A 17,741-nucleotide genomic window follows, 5' to 3' on the forward strand; every position below is an offset into this window, starting at 1 on the left:
TAGGGGTGGTGGGGTAGCCGAGTGGTTAAAGCGTTGACTCGTCACGCCAAAGACCCGGGTTCGAATCCCCACATGGGTACAATGTGTGAAGCCCATTTCTGGTGTTTCCTGCCGTGATGTTGCTGGAATATTGCTAAAAGCGGCGTAAAACCAAACTCAGTCAGTCAGTCAGTCTGTGGTTAGTTTCATGTGAATCTTTTCACCAGCATTTTGGTTGGTGTGGCAGCAGTCTGTAAATAATCAAATCTGTTACAGTCTGATAAATCCAGATATTTCAAAACATCTATATGAACAAAACAGTTCGTTTTAAGACTACAGTATAAACTAGTTTACTTTGTATTTCAGATTTATATTTGGTTGGATTTCTTTCAAAAATAATTGTGACCAGTGTTGGTACAAACAGATTTAAGAGAAGAATTTACGACTGGTAGAAAGCTGTAAGTCACAAGCAGAAAGTTGTGTGTTTCAACTTTTGATGTTTTTCAGTATTACGTCAATAGTTAACAGAAAATGGGTTGAAACCCTCAGACACCGCCAGTCAAGCTAAAAGCTGAAAAGGACTCATGACGGTACCTTATCAGTACATAAAGGTAAAGATGGAATGAAGAGGCGAATGCTTTTCACTTTCTCCTCATATCCAATGGGCCCACAGCAATGGAGTCAGTGTAATTGATGATGTACATCCTGCGTAACATTCATGTGCAAGATTAGAATACATTATCAGGATGTTATTCCACTATAAGTGACTCAAATGGATTAGATTGGGACTGTTAGACTGACGAGGGATAGTTGATCTAGGTTGATTTATAATCAGTGATTTTAACATTAAGCTTTGGTTATCTACAATGGACTGTTGATTATTTTTGGGGCAACAAACACACAGTTGATAAATAGTTTAATAAACTAATAAATATTCCACACTGTCAGGTCCAACTATTTTGTTAGAACCACAGGCTGCAAGAACAGTACGCCAGTGTTATGAAACTGCATCATTAATGAACAATGTTTATATCACAGTTGGGTAAATATCACAGACTGTCATAACATCAGGAAAAGTGAAACATTCCTGTATTATTCAATCTACTGTTATGAAACACCAAGTTTCTGGTACATTTATGTCTAATCAAATTAAGCAATGGTGTGACGTTCACAATATCACACTTGACAGTCATTCCACACCTGGACATCCAGAATAAAATATACCTATTAAACGTTGTGTATTATTATAGTTCACAGAACTAAAATTCCGCACAGGCAACTCTGATCTAGTCATGTCAAAGAACTTCAAGCTTTGACAGCAAGATGTGTCTTGATGAAGAGGTTTCAGAAAATGCCAGCGAAAATGTTTTCATTCATGTCACCCATGTCATCTGTCACGTTGGGCCTGAAACACAAACATTACACATCAACAAATATGTGGGACACACCAGCAAAGATGACATATTGAATGATGGCAATGAGTAAATCAGTTTCTATTCTTTGAAAATGTATTAGTAGACATGGCAGATGTCGAGACTGGTACAAGCAGGCACACACAGATGCACATGTATGTATGTCACTGTATATCAACTGTATTTTTCTACTCAGGATTTTTCTATGAAATATCAGTAAGTGGAGTTATTAAAAAGAATGTCGTAAATGTAATATTCTTGAATGTGACATTAAAACATATCTCACACCACCATTGACCATACCTGAACAGATGGAAGAAGCTGGATGTGTTTGTTTCTGGGTACACCAGGTCACCTTTCTTCACAGACAGCTGCTGAAACAAAGGAACAGCTGCTATGTATTAGTGAGTGGAATGTTACAATCATCATATTCCAGCTACATCACCAATATCTCTGGTTTATCTGTGACCCTGCTGTCAACAATACTGTGGCTAGATCACCAATATTCCAGCTATATCACCAAAGAACAAGGGAAATATTTCTATGGATATAGAACTTTATTTAATATACAGAACATTTTGGTATAGATGCAAACATGTATCAAGCAAGTGAGTATGTACCTAACCTACAGTACTGTACACCATTTGCTTGTTGACAATTAAAGGCAAAACTTTACTATTCTTGCCAGTCAGCCAACAATAATTTCAATGTAATCTAAGACAACAAATTGATTTAAATTCTAGACTTGGCTGCAATAGTAACTTACCACAGATTTCTCTTCATTATCACTGGTCCCTGAGCCATTTGTGGGTGTCCTGTCAAATAGAGTATTCAAACAGAAATATGTTTTGCCTCAAAACAATGGCTAAGCCAATTTTTGGAAATATTCAGGATGTGTGTGAGAAACATTACATATGACGTTGCGGCGGAGGACAACTATCCAAGCTCTTAGTTGTAATGTTCATAAGGTATTCAGCGGCTCCTGTCCGTTCAGATGTATTCAGTGGCGTCTGTTCCCGATTCTTGTTAACACGATATCTCATGCACTGTTGTATCCAATATCTTCAAATTTGGTGACAACCTACATTGGGGGATTACACAGACACAGTCGATTGGGGTGACCTTGACCTTATTTTTAAGGTCACCACGACACTTTGACCACTTTTCAAACTCTTGTTAATGCGATATCTCATGGACTGTTGTACCCAATGTCTTCAAATTTGGTGACAGCCTACATTGGGGGATTATGCAGACACCAGTCATTTCAGGCATTTTGTATGTGACCAAAAAATAAAAAGCAGTAAATATAGATATTCCATTCTTTAGTGGTGGGGGACATTGAAATATCAGTGGCAAACACTTGTTATTTTCAAATTGATACACAAAACTGAACTGTTTAGAGTAAAAATATATATTGAATATCCAAACAAAATTTTCAGTACCCAATATGAATGATATTGTGAGTAAATACACAACTGATCAAAAACTTCTCGAGAGTTCAGCATTACCTTTTTTGAAGCTCAACCATTAGAGTGCTCCTTTTGAGCAGTGGTGTCCTTGACCTTGGAATGGACTTCTGGCTACAGGGAGAGGAGTCTGAGTCAGCAACCCAGGCCACAACCTGCCCGAAACTGTGTTTTCTGGATGTAGAAGACCGTCGATGGGAACTGTATGGAGGAGTTTTCTGTCCTACAAGTAGCTTGTCACCACATGGAGCATTGTCGGGACCTGGTGGGACTGGGGTGTTACCTGTCCTCAATTTTCCATATTGTGGTTTTGGTGTGTGGTTTGAAGGTGGCAGTGTATCATATTCATAGTCCTGTCTCCCAAGTATTTCTCCTACATAGCATAGTTCATCATCACTGAAACATAACCGTTATAATTCATATAACATAAGATATGCTTAATAAGTAACAAGTGATTGCAAGTTTATGTTTATGTATGACAACATGAATGAGCATTTAATCTTCAAACAGCACACTATTATGCTTCCACATACCATTTTCTTGTCTTCTGTCAGTTTGAGGAAAATTATTTCCTAAATTCCACCTCCATTTCCTAGTGTGCCAGTATTCACTGGTGACAATGATTATTATTCCAGTATTTGAAGAACATGTGCTACAAACAGGTGTACATCAGACCATATTACCCTTGAGAGAAGCATACAACGTATAATATCAGAAGCAGGACCAAGATCAAGACAAAGAGCTTTTAAACATTTGTTTCAAATTCAGGTATGATCAAGCGTTACCTTGACTGACTTGTTGTAAATGCTCCAGTGTTGTCCTTGACAACCTCTACACCAGCATGTGACAGATGGTGTCCATCCCTTGCCACGCTGCCACCATTCCTATACTGGTTCTGCTGAAGAACTGGCCTGCTGTATGTTTGAAGTTGTAAGTAGCTGTTCCTTGATGGGTAAATGTTTGTTGTTGTTTTACAAGATTCTGTCTGCCTGGTGTCTTCAGGCTGAAGGTTGCTGTGTCTGTCCAGCTCCTGGAGATCAGCACTGGTAAAACACTCAGGGGAAAAACCATCAGGATCTACATCATATATCTCTGGAACAACAAAAAACAACCACAATTTGTAACAGCTCCATAAGGTCACTACTTGAAAATACTTGGGTGAATCACTGTTTTTGTCAAATATCTCTGGAAAAAAAACAACCAAATTTTGTACCAGCTCCTGGTGGTCTTCACTTGTAAATAGTTGGGTGAGAGGCCATCATGCTCAATATCAAACATCTCTACACAAACAATAACATTTAGTATGACTATACTCTTAAAGCAACAATGTGTTTCTTCAACACTGTCTGTATGTTGTGTGCATATACAAATTTTATAAAAATATCACATTGATTATCATTCGGTTCACCTGACTAAAAACACTTATTTATCAACTTTCAATTTTGATGCCATCGATACTTGAATTTGTCACAATAGTGGTCGGGACAACTACAAAATGTTTCATCTCAATCCATCAAGCCGTTTTAGAGATGTTTCATTAGAGTCTGATGGTTGACAGACAAATTTCACCTTAAAGGGGAACGATTCTCCACACTGGTGCCCATTTATATTCTACTCCAAGACAATGTAACAAACATTCTGTGCAAAACTGGAACAGTTACTTATTGTAATTATGTAAATATGTAAGATATCACAAAAACAAAGTTGTGTTTAAGTACTTGAAACATACTTGCTGGGTCTGTAAACTAACTCAAGGTGAGTATTCTGTTAAGACATATTCCAAGATAACACTGCTACAGGAAGTTAGGTTAAGTATGTAATCATAGCAGAGTGAAAGACCATGGTTTGAATGTTGAGTTGTCTGAATGATACACAACCTTGTTCAAGCGCTTCTCTATCCTTCTGATACATATGGAGCTCAGCCCAGTCATCATGACAAGAGATGTGTGCTGGTGACTGGTTCCGGGACTGCAGTGCAGAGGGCCCCTGCTGTATGCTCACACTGTCCCAGTTGTCGTCAAGCTCTCCAGCATCATCAAGATTGCATAATGATCCCAACGTCCCAGCAGTACCACATCCTCTCTGCATGTCTCCTAACAACTGATTTGGTGGTGGTCCTCTCAGTTTAGCTGGGGACTGATTTTCCTTCCATGGATCCGTCGAACCTCTGTTTGGACATGAATATTGCATGGATATGCTGCCATCTTCATTATCAAACCCAGTCAAACCATATTGGAATGTGTTGACATCAGAGTCATCCTGCCATTCATCTGCATATAGATCCTGATACAAGGAATGCTTCTCCATGTTGCTATCTCGTCTGAGCCCTGGATCTATCCTCCTCCCACCTACACCATATTTGATGTTTCCAAGAATGTTTCCAAGAATGGTTCTGGAGTTGAATGGCTGGTGTCTCTGCATTGGTTCCTGTATGGAGTGAGCAGGTGCTTGCTGTGGTTTGCTATGTTGGTCATATGTTCTCATGGAAGGAGGCTTCTGGTAGGCATACTGCTGCAAACCCAGACCACGTTTCATATCACACATCTGTACAAAATATAAAGAAACTTTCTTTATTCAATCTTTCAACAATATTCCTGAAACATTATACATGTATACTGTTTGCCTGAAGGACTTGTAACATATCTTTATCTATGTCATTCTAGAGAAGAATCATTCAGTATGCCCGTGCATTTTAATTGGAGTGGACAAATGATCAGCCTATATGGCCTCAGTGATGTTTTTAAATTTCCTCATTGAGAATAAACTACTTCAAGTCTTCGTCACATTTAAAGGATGTCAGTACTATCTCGGTAATCAAACTCCTTTTCAAACTGAGTCAGTGTCGTAGCCTGGTTAATCAAAGACCTAGGTTTGATTCCACTCATGTGTACGATGTGTGAAGCCCATATTCACTCACTTATTTTCAAACCTACCTTTTTCCTCTTGGATGCTCCTGACATTAGATCAAGTGAGCTTGCTTTACTCTTCAGCATTCTGATCTGAGCATCGACACCCTTCTGATTACGCACCGGGCTGATGTTGTGAGACACTGGTTTGTTGATAGTGCCTGATTGGCCAGGGTTTGAAATTCCTCCTTACAGCACTTGTGGCCACACTGGGCCTTATTGTGACACTTGTGATTACACCGCCCTGGCGGAGCAGATGCCCCAAGCTGTGTCTGTTGTCCTTGGTCTGCTGGGGGACGTTTGATAGCTGCACTGTCCTGAAAGCATCATTATAATTTTATCATTTTTTAAATCATCATCCTTGTTGTCATCATCATCATCAATGGCTGCAATGGCTGCTCTGTCCTGAAGGCATTACCATTTATTTTGTAAACCATCATCATCATCATTGATGGCAGCACTGCCCTAAAAGCATTGATATTAACATCGTCAGTCCTTATATATGATTATGGTGATTGTTGTGTTGTTGTAAAATAATAAGTAGAAGAAAGAACATGCTCAACAAATTTGACTAATAAAACCCTAGCAAGTTCAAAATATCATGGAAATGTTCAATATCCTATTGTTCAAAGTTACAACTTGTCCCTGTGTGACCTGGCTACAGCCAGGCCTCTGATGACTTACACCGGGATGACTTGTCATCTGCATGTGCTCACTACACCACTGGTAGACTGGTATGTATGTCGTATGGATATCCAAACCAACTGTAATACAGAGAATTCTTGGTTGGTAACAACACTTTACCTTACAAATTATTAGTAATTATGAACTCTGCACAAAATGTTCCAACAGAGTCCTAAAGACTCGTACATTAACAAGCATATGTTCTGTATATGTATCTGATGTTTAATGCCACATTATATGGTGTGCATATACTTGAATCAGACAACCAGTTGAAAACCTCAATACCTAGGCAGCACCATTTCTTCAAAGCCTTCCAATGTACATCTTCAATTGTCCATTTTCTACCATAGTTTATTTTGAGTCTGATGCAAAACACTCTATGCTAAGGTAGCAATCCAGTGGCTCCAGGCTCAATGGTGAATGGCTCCAGGGTATTTAGCATAATGGAGTGAAGATATGTATTAACCTGGGTAATCGATGGCACATGTTTAGTGAGTACCACATTCCTTATAACTGAAGTAAACTGTATCAATTCCCTTAAACTTAAGTGTAAATTATACCCACTGAACATTTGATTGTCAATGGCTCAGCACAGACCATATCACATTTCTTATACCTGAAGTGTAAACTGTGAAGTATTCACACTGACCGTATTGCACACTAATGAGATGCACATAGAGTTCTGGGCCAGCACTGCTCCGAGTCACATCAATCCTCCGCTTCCAGACATCATCTCTAAGAATCTGGCTGTCACTGGAGAAGAATTGAACCAACTAGTACAGGAAGTAACCAGTATAGACATGCACACATAGATACATCACACCTCAAACTTGGACAAGAGGTCATGGAGGTCGGGTAAGTTGTCATCCCTATGTGTACATGAAATACAGCGACACCCATAAAATTCTCCTTTTGAAGACAGTGGTGTCAGAATGGGGAATTGAAATAATTCTCTGAGCAAAAAATGTTGTCATGGTGGGGAACTACACGATTCTCAGCTTAAACACAATGCTGTCATACAGGGGGACCTACATGACTCTCCACTTGAAGACAATGCTGTCATACAGGGGGACCTACATGACTTTCCACTAGAAGACAATGTCATACAGGGGGACCTACATGACTCTCCACTTGAAAACGATGATGTCATACCAGGGGACCTACATGATTCTCCACTTGAAGACGATGTCATGCAGGGGGACCTACATGATTCACCACTTGAAGACAATGATGTCATACAGGGGACCTACATGATTCTCCACTTGAAGACAATGATGTCATACAGGGGACCTACATGATTCTCCACTTCTCCATGATTCTCCACTTGAAGACAATGATGTCATACCAGGGGACCTACATGATTCTCCACTTGAAGACTTGAAGGGGACACATGATTCTCCATGTCACAGGGGACCTACATGATTCTCCACTTGAAGACAATGATGTCATACAGGGGACCTACATGATTCTCCACTTGAAGACAATGATGTCATACAGGGGACCTACATGATTCTCCACTTGAAGACAATGATGTCATGATTCTCCACTTGAAGGATGATGTCATACAGGGGACCTACATGATTCTCCACTTGAAGACAATGATGTCATACAGGGGACCTACATGATTCTCCACTTGAAGACAATGATGTCATACAGGGGACCTACATGATTCTCCACTTGAAGACAATGATGTCATACAGGGGACCTACATCCACTTGAAGACAATGATGTCATACAGGGGGGACAATGATGTCTGGCCAGGGGACCTACATGATTCTCCACTTGAAGACAATGATGTCATACAGGGGGACCTACATGATTCTCCACTTGAAGACAATGATGTCATACAGGGGGACCTACATGATTCTCCACTTGAAGACAATGATGTCATACAGGGGGACCTACATGATTCTCCACTTGAAGACAATGATGTCATACAGGGGGACCTACATGATTCTCCACTTGAAGACAATGATGTCATACAGGGGGACCTACATGATTCTCCACTTGAAGACAATGATGTCATACAGGGGGACCTACATGATTCTCCACTTGAAGACAATGATGTCATACAGGGGGACCTACATGATTCTCCACTTGAAGACAATGATGTCATGCAGGGGGACCTACATGATTCTCCACTTGAAGACAATGATGTCATACAGGGGGACCTACATGATTCTCCACTTGAAGACGATGTCATACAGGGGGACCTACATGATTCTCCACTTGAAGACAATGATGTCATACAGGGGGACCTACATGATTCTCCACTTGAAGACAATGTCATACAGGGGACCTACATGATTCTCCACTTGAAGACAATGATGTCATACAGGGGACCTACATGATTCTCCACTTGAAGACAATGATGTCATACAGGGGACCTATATGATTCTCCACTTGAAGATACAGGGGACCTACATGATTCTCCACTTGAAGACAATGATGTCATACAGGGGACCTACATGATTCTCCACTTGAAGACAATGATGTCATACAGGGGACCTACATGATTCTCCACTTGAAGACAATGATGTCATACAGGGGACCTACATGATTCTCCACTTGAAGACAATGATGTCATACAGGGGACCATGACATGATTCTCCACTTGATTCTCCAAAGACAATGATGTCATACAGGGGACCTACATGATTCTCCACTTGAAGACAATGATGTCATACAGGGGACCTACATGATTCTCCACTTGAAGACAATGATGTCATACAGGGGACCTACATGATTCTCCACTTGAAGACAATGATGTCATACAGGGGACCTACATGATTCTCCACTTGAAGACAATGATGTCATACAGGGGACCTACATGATTCTCCACTTGAAGACAATGATGTCATACAGGGGACCTACATGATTCTCCACTTGAAGACAATGATGTCATACAGGGGGACCTACATGATTCTCCACTTGAAGACAATGATGTCATACAGGGGGACCTACATGATTCTCCACTTGAAGACAATGATGTCATACAGGGGGACCTACATGATTCTCCACTTGAAGACAATGATGTCATACAGGGGGACCTACATGATTCTCCACTTGAAGACAATGATGTCATACAGGGGGACCTACATGATTCTCCACTTGAAGACAATGATGTCATACAGGGGGACCTACATGATTCTCCACTTGAAGACAATGATGTCATACAGGGGGACCTACATGATTCTCCACTTGATGTCATACAGGGGGACCTGCATGATTCTCCACTTGAAGACAATGATGTCATACAGGGGACCTACATGATTCTCCACTTGAAGACAATGATGTCATACAGGGGACCTACATGATTCTCCACTACATGAGAAGACAATGATGTCATACAGGGGACCTACATGATTCTCCACTTGAAGACAATGATGTCATACAGGGGACCTACATGATTCTCCACTTGAGGACAATGATGTCATACAGGGGACCTACATGATTCTCCACTTGAAGACAATGATGACAGGGGACCTACAATGATGATGTCATACAGGGGGACCTACATGATTCTCCACTTGAAGACAATGATGTCATGCAGGGGGACCTACATGATTCTCCACTTGAAGACAATGATGTCATACAGGGGGACCTACATGATTCTCCACTTGAGGACAATGATGTCATACAGGGGACCTACATGATTCTCCACTTGAAGACAATGATGTCATACAGGGGACCTACATGATTCTCCACTTGAAGACAATGATGTCATACAGGGGACCTACATGATTCTCCACTTGAAGACAATGATGTCATACAGGGGGACCTACATGATTCTCCACTTGAAGACAATGATGTCATACAGGGGGACCTACATGATTCTCCACTTGAGGACAATGATGTCATACAGGGGGACCTACATGATTCTCCACTTGAAGACAATGTCATACAGGGGGACCTACATGATTCTCCACTTGAAGACAATGATGTCATACAGGGGGACCTACATGATTCTCCACTTGAAGACAATGATGTCATACAGGGGGACCTACATGATTCTCCACTTGAAGACAATGATGTCATACAGGGGACCTACATGATTCTCCACTTGAAGACAATGATGTCATACAGGGGACCTACATGATTCTCCACTTGAAGACAATGATGTCATACAGGGGACCTACATGATTCTCCACTTGAAGACAATGATGTCACAATGATGTTATACAGGGGACCTACATGATTCTCCACTTGAAGACAATGATGTCATACAGGGGGACCTACATGATTCTCCACTTGAAGACAATGATGTCATACAGGGGGACCTACATGATTCTCCACTTGAAGACAATGATGTCATACAGGGGGACCTACATGATTCTCCACTTGAAGACAATGATGACAGGGGACCTACATGATTCTCCACTTGAAGACAATGATGTCATACAGGGGACCTACATGATTCTCCACTTGAAGACAATGATGTCATACAGGGGACCTACATGATTCTCCACTTGAAGACAATGATGTCATACAGGGGACCTACATGATTCTCCACTTGAAGACAATGATGTCATACAGGGGACCTACATGATTCTCCACTTGAAGACAATGATGTCATACAGGGGACCTACATGATTCTCCACTTGAAGACTGATGTCATACAGGGGACTACATGATTCTCCACTTGAAGACAATGATGTCATACAGGGGACCTACATGATTCTCCACTTGAAGACAATGATGTCATACAGGGGACCTACATGATTCTCCACTTGAAGACAATGATGTCATACAGGGGACCCTACATGATTGTCCATTGAACAATGATGTCATACAGGGGACCTACATGATTCTCCACTTGAAGACAATGATGTCATACAAGGGGACCTACATGATTCTCCACTTGAAGACAATGATGTCATACAGGGGGACCTACATGATTCTCCACTTGAAGACAATGATGTCATACAGGGGGACCTACATGATTCTCCACTTGAAGACAATGATGTCATACAGGGGGACCTACATGATTCTCCACTTGAAGACAATGATGTCATACAGGGGGACCTACATGATTCTCCACTTGAAGACAATGTGGTTGTCCTGATCCCCAATGAGAAGCACAGACTGGTGATTTGTGGATCCCTTCTTGGACTGGATGGTCTCCCGGTTGACCAGGTTGATGCTGACTACAAGCACGCATGTGTTGGTCTTGTAGTGGTTTATCTGAAATAAAGCACTAACAATTGAACATGTTTGTAGAATAATAATCCATACAATAGTGTTCAGGAACAAGTGAATGAACAAATACTAGTCACACAGATGCTGAGAGTATTAATGATAAACTATAAACCAATAACTTGTGATAGGGTAATATTTATTTGACAATGAGTTAAAGTTATATAGGGTCACATATGATGGTCTGTTAACAATCGTCTGGATCAGAGTGACATTATGAGCATTGACACATGTAATTTGGGGAAACGATCATCAACGAAGTCAGCATGGGTTGCTGAAGACCATCTATAACACAGATATTCATGGGTGGGAAAATACTGGAAGATATTGAGTGATTACCTGTTCAATTGACATCTCATACTTGGGTAGAACAGCAAGAGCATCTCTGACCTGATTGCCAAATGGAGGGTGTCTGTTCACAATCTGAAAGAGGAAGATCACATGTTTAAAGAGATGGGAAATCAGATACATTCAGGTCACCCATATCTGCCAATATGTTTGCAATTGTTATAAATACATCTTTGATTTCTGTGAAAACGATAGGCACTAGTCTTAACTGTTTATACACTGCTACATTTCATGAAAAGAAAAAGATAGGTTGTCACCAAAAGGAAACCCTACTGCCCTCAATTAGCCTTGTTACCTTGAAAAGGGAAACCACATTTTTTAATTCAGTAACATCCTCAAACACCAGTTCAACACTTGCAGGAAGTATATGCAACGTTTCATGAAGATATATTAAAAGGTTTATTATTCATATTCTTGAAAGGAAACCTGACCTCATTAGAGCTAATACAAAAGAAAATTAGATAAGGGCCATAATATTTATTCCAGATAGCAGTTGTGAAACTTGATAACATACTCATCACAAAAAGTGATGCATGCAAAATGTTATCTGTGTAATCTATGGTGGTGTCCAGGAAAACCTGTCCCAGTTACGAGTCCTGTGCAAAATGTCCAAATGATCAAACAAGGGCCATAACTCTTTCAACTATACCTTTTCTTTTTCAATACTTGTTTTCAAAATCCATCAACATGTCTATATATATGTTTATAATGATTTATGTGACATTGTACCCATGGTAGTTTCTGAAAGAACTTGTCCCTATTGAAATCAAACACAAAGACAGATGGTCCCCAAACCTTCAGACTTTGTGATTGTAGATTGAACCTACCCGTGGGGATTCCATGAAGAAATAGGTCCCACACAACTCATGCATGTAACTTAATGGAACAGGTCATCACTAACTGATTGTGTGTCATCATTGCTCACAATACTGCCCGTTAAATGTCTGGCTCAGATTCCAGTATTTACAGCCTCTCTCTGTATAGTTGAAATGAGAGTGTTGATGGACAACAAACAAAACTACTGAATGCGAAGTTCTATAAGTTTTACAATACGCTTTTACTGACATACCAGTTCTATTTCCCTGGGGTTTGTCTGCTCCAGCTTCTGAAAGGTCGTCAGGCCAGCATTCACCAGTGACAGGGACATGGTTGGACCTACAAGCATACATTCTCATTAATCATCAAAAATTTCCTCAGAAAGAAAATTCCTTTATTATCAGATATACACATGACAATAAGTATATTGTTGCATGTACAATTTCTTCTATAGTCACAAACCAAACATATGTGAAACTGGTATGCATCAAGAATGTATATTGTTACATAGATATCAGACATATAGGTTTCATATTGATGTTCAAAATTCAAGACAAGACCCTTCTGAAGTGAATTAATCTGAGAGTGTGGGTTCAATTCCTGGATGGAACTCAACCCCAAAAGTTCAAGAATCTGTATTTAACTGAGAAAGTGTAATCCCAAACATGACATACATTGCATTTGGCCACTTTCTAAATGGCATTGTGTATTAATAGCATCAGCCATGGGAGCCTTGTCAATTTGTCAGACCTCCATTTTGTGGAAGCCACATTGGCTACGTGGGTTAGATCACTGACTTTATGTGCTGGCGAATAGGTACCTCACTCTGAGAGTGTGGGTTCCAATCCCAGATGGGACAACCTCAAAAAGTGCTAGAATCTGTACTTTACTGAGAAAGTGTAATCCGAAATATAACATACGTTACATACTTTTGTCTGTCTGATTTGATTAAGGCTATGTAAAATTGATAAACATATTCTAGTATTTTGCCAACATCACCTACCAATGCCATCCAGTTGCTTGGCAACATACTTGGTGTCAACCCACAGCTTGGTCTTGGTACTCTTGAACAGCTCAATGGCTGTCAGCAGAGCTCTGTAGTCCTTCCTCTGCCACAAGAACTCCATCAGGCCTAGGTACACAAGCCAACAATAGTATTTGAAACTTAAGGAGTTTACATAACAGGATGGCACATCATGTGACTGACCCAGGTCAGACTGACTTGTGGGTGAAGTTAAAGGGGTGCTGAGGTCTTTGAGGTTTGCACCTTTAGTATCTGAATCTGGAGACCTCTTGAATCTTTGTCATTTGTGTTATGACAAAGACACCCTGAGACTTCAACATCTTCTACAAAATTAACTCAGGACTGAATTTATTCAGCTCATGATGTCATTTCCAGAGTCTATGTTTGTTGATTACAGTCCGTTTGGCTCAAAAGGGACAGCCAGGTGTTCGAGAAGCACGTTCACAGACAAAGTTATTTATTCATTAACCTGTGCTGTGCCGTCTCCATCCGTTACACCTGGCTGTCCCTTTCTCTGCACTCCTCCCTCATAACAAATAGTGAACTGTGTCAATATTTTAATAATAGATTGTTAAACAGCTTTTTTATTTTTAGGACAAAAATTCTGCAAAAACCTCACAGAGTTGGTATGATGTTTTGATTATGATCAGTGGTTCATTGAGTATTTTATGTTTATTAGTTTTCGAGTTAGGTTGCAATTCATTGGTCCGCTTTTGAGCCAAACGGACTATAACTTCACACTCAGCAATGTTCCTGCTGTATGAAAGCAGTAAGTGAACAGTAGACTCTTGATACACCATAAATGATACAATGTTGGTCACCTGATACCATACAAAACTTACCTATGGTAGGTTCAATATCATACATACATTTTGCCACACGTTGCCCAACTCTAAATATCTTGAGGACATCCTGTGACAAGGAGAAGTCCTGTATGGGAAGACATCCAAACTGGGCTTGCATTAAGCTGAAAGTGGCAAAGGATCAGCTCGTGAGGACAGGAGTTGTGTATGTGTAGATGAAACATTTTAGTGATATGACAACATTTATCACGGTACACTAGCTTCCACAGGAAATATGGCTTGTATGAGATCAAGTGATGTTTCCGAGGAGATGTATCTCTCTACCTCTATAAACAGGTTAGCTGTACTATTAACAGGGATTTACAGGACGCGAATTCATGCGTCCTATACACATAAAATTGACAATGGACACAACTTAATATTTAAGTGTCTGGCACACCCATTTTGTCGTCCAGGGACCCTCAAATACTAGGTCTCAAGGTAAATCCCTGCTATTAACACTCAAGACTCAGTTTGTGTTAAGAACACCTGGATCAGCATGAAATGGTTTAAAGGGAAAAGAAACATTATAAACATTTATGAAAAAAAAAGTATGCCTACCAGTTTGTTTTCATCTGTTTTGTTTTGATCCTTCCAGTCAAAGGATATCTGGAAAAAACACGCCATAAATCTGTTACCTCTTATAGTCATGTTTTTGTCTCAATTCATAATATGTGCTGGTATGTGTGTTAATTGTTTAAAGTAAGAATTGTTCCAGTTACATGGCAGCTGCCTGTAAATATTTAAGTGGAGAAAAGATATTCTTTGTTTTCTGAACAATGATCCACACCGTTGGGGTACTAGGGCACACCATCAACCAAGACACAGAGACTGACCACCAGATCTGTTTAGTCACCTCTTACAACCAACATAGGTTGTTGGGAAGCAGTTCAAACATGGAATCCCCATGTTTGATCTTATTTACCAAAAACCAAATGTTGAAAATTCAAAGGTATTTTCATGGCCATCAAACTATCGACCATAATCTCATGGCTGTGTCACCTGATGGTGGGCTTGTTCTTGTTCTTGTTCAATGCATTCAGTGTTGCCTTCTCATTGTTTCGCAGCTGTACAAACTCGTCAAAGTCAGAGCAGCTGACCATCAGATCTAGCTGAAACATTGGCAAGGGAGGAATGTTACTTTAGGGACCATCATTGTAACACCAAAGAGAACCCATGCAAAATGATGACCACAAAATATGTTTAACCAGAAAATCTTTTGGAAACAAATCATACATTAAAATCAGTTCATTGACTGACATTACTCAACATATCAAGCAGATCTTTTTCAAATTTGGTACTGATATTATATAAGAATGTACTATCAATTATGATAAGAACATTTAAATACCCTCTCTATGAAAACCACTGGAAAGACAGATAGAATCTAGCAATAAGTCTTCAGTTCTTCTGTAATAACCCAGTCTTTACAAGGGGGGTTCAAACGATGGTGAGTAAAAACATTTCACAAATTTAACAAACTGAACAAGCCCTGAAACGTTGTACTCGAGAATAAAAAGAAGATGTAACCCAGAAAAAATCTCTATGTTCATCAAATATCATCTTCTAAAATGCCAATAAAGCATCTGAGCAGTTCTATTTACCATATCCTTGATGGTTTCCTCTCCATTGACAGAATCAAACATCTTCATTGTTTCAAAGGCAATACAGTATCTTGCCATCAGCTTCCCTGTCTCTGCGTAGAACACATTGTCAGCATTTAGAAGGTCATGTATTGTTAAATACAACTACACAGTATTATACAAAATTGACAACCCACAAATGTAAACTAAATATAAGCAGAACTACTGGACTGCTAAATTTTCAAACAGGTGTGTTTGGATGGAGGGGTTAAGGGGATGAATTTTTTGCTGTTCCTTTTTATTTTGAAGAACAGTATGTACTTGTAATTTTTTCATGTTCCCTGCCATATAGTTGATATATTCAGGTGACACCCATCTGCCTCATTTTGTTATTATCCCTCACCTGCCCCTTCCCCCATAATAAATGAGCAGTCCCTAAAGTAATTCAAACAAAAGTTTGCGTGTTTTTACGATGGAAGATATAATGTTTATAATTTTTATTGGTACATATTTCATTTGGATATTTCACATACAGTTTTATTTAGATTTTTTTAAAACAGCAAGTTTGATGCTAAATCTACCTTCCTTCCTTCCTTCCTTCATTCATGCCACTATGTAACATCGTGTATTTTTTTGTTACAACCTATAAACATTAATACCTTGGTTCATACATTCAATAATGAATGTGAGGCAACATGCAAAAGGGCTTCTAATACTGTTTAAAACAGACAAATTCCCCCATAAAGAATATTATACTGTCTGAATATATAATACAATCATAACTAAAAATAGATACAAACAAGACTTTATGATGTATAAAAAAACTCCTGAGGATGTGAATTGAGCTTTTTAATGATCTGTAAGTAATTTATGAAAACAATATAAATCATGTAGATATAAATAGGCTAAAACAAATATTCAACAAGTACTTTACTTGTATTGTGGGACAGAGGACTACACAGAATAAAGCATTCTTCTTTACCATAAGACGAAATACAGCTAATCTAAATAACTAAAATTTTCGACATCCATTATTACTGGGTTGGGGCAGTAGTCAAGTTGTTATTATTATTATGAGTGAGTGAGTGAGTTCAGTTTTACGCCGTTTTTAACCATATTCCAGCTATATCACGGCTGGGGACACCAGAAATGGGCTTCACACATTGTACCCATGTGGGGAATCGAACCCGGGTCTTCGGCGTGACGAGCGAACGCTTTAAGCACTAGTCTACCCCACCGCTCCTATTATTATGAGCAGCAATCCAAACTGTATGGGTAGGATGACAAGCATTCACCCATTAGTCAACGAACCTGACCATCCAATCCTTTTGGTCACGTTTTATGACAAATATAGGTTGCAGTGGACCAATTAAAATTCAGAGTGTTAGTGGGAATTCTCATTAAGCACAATGACTTGGTTCAATTCCATACAAAAGGACACCTTGCCTTGAGTTGCCATGTCACTACTGACAAGTGGCAACCATC

The 17,741-nt window shown here is 39.7% G+C and overlaps 1 protein-coding gene across 1 annotated transcript in view; it reads right to left on the reverse strand.

The window, feature by feature from the left end:
• Window positions 1-171: 171 nt before the first annotated feature.
• The window catches only part of LOC124286576 (probable ATP-dependent DNA helicase HFM1), a 33,490-nt gene continuing 15,920 nt past the window's right edge, over window positions 172-17,741 (reverse strand). Inside the window, 18 exon segments of the mRNA XM_046722944.1 lie at window positions 172-1,384; window positions 1,695-1,765; window positions 2,158-2,206; window positions 2,900-3,253; window positions 3,643-3,949; window positions 4,735-5,401; window positions 5,791-5,951; window positions 5,954-6,080; window positions 6,448-6,527; window positions 7,097-7,200; window positions 11,477-11,631; window positions 11,983-12,066; window positions 13,061-13,146; window positions 13,811-13,939; window positions 14,701-14,798; window positions 15,235-15,282; window positions 15,676-15,785; window positions 16,278-16,369. Coding sequence (XP_046578900.1) covers window positions 1,324-1,384; window positions 1,695-1,765; window positions 2,158-2,206; window positions 2,900-3,253; window positions 3,643-3,949; window positions 4,735-5,401; window positions 5,791-5,951; window positions 5,954-6,080; window positions 6,448-6,527; window positions 7,097-7,200; window positions 11,477-11,631; window positions 11,983-12,066; window positions 13,061-13,146; window positions 13,811-13,939; window positions 14,701-14,798; window positions 15,235-15,282; window positions 15,676-15,785; window positions 16,278-16,369 — 2,783 coding nt within the window. The 3' untranslated portion in view covers window positions 172-1,323.

This window comes from Haliotis rubra, unplaced genomic scaffold (assembly GCF_003918875.1).
Source record: "Haliotis rubra isolate DU_JTF1 unplaced genomic scaffold, ASM391887v1 Scf387, whole genome shotgun sequence".
NCBI lineage: Eukaryota > Metazoa > Mollusca > Gastropoda > Lepetellida > Haliotidae > Haliotis > Haliotis rubra.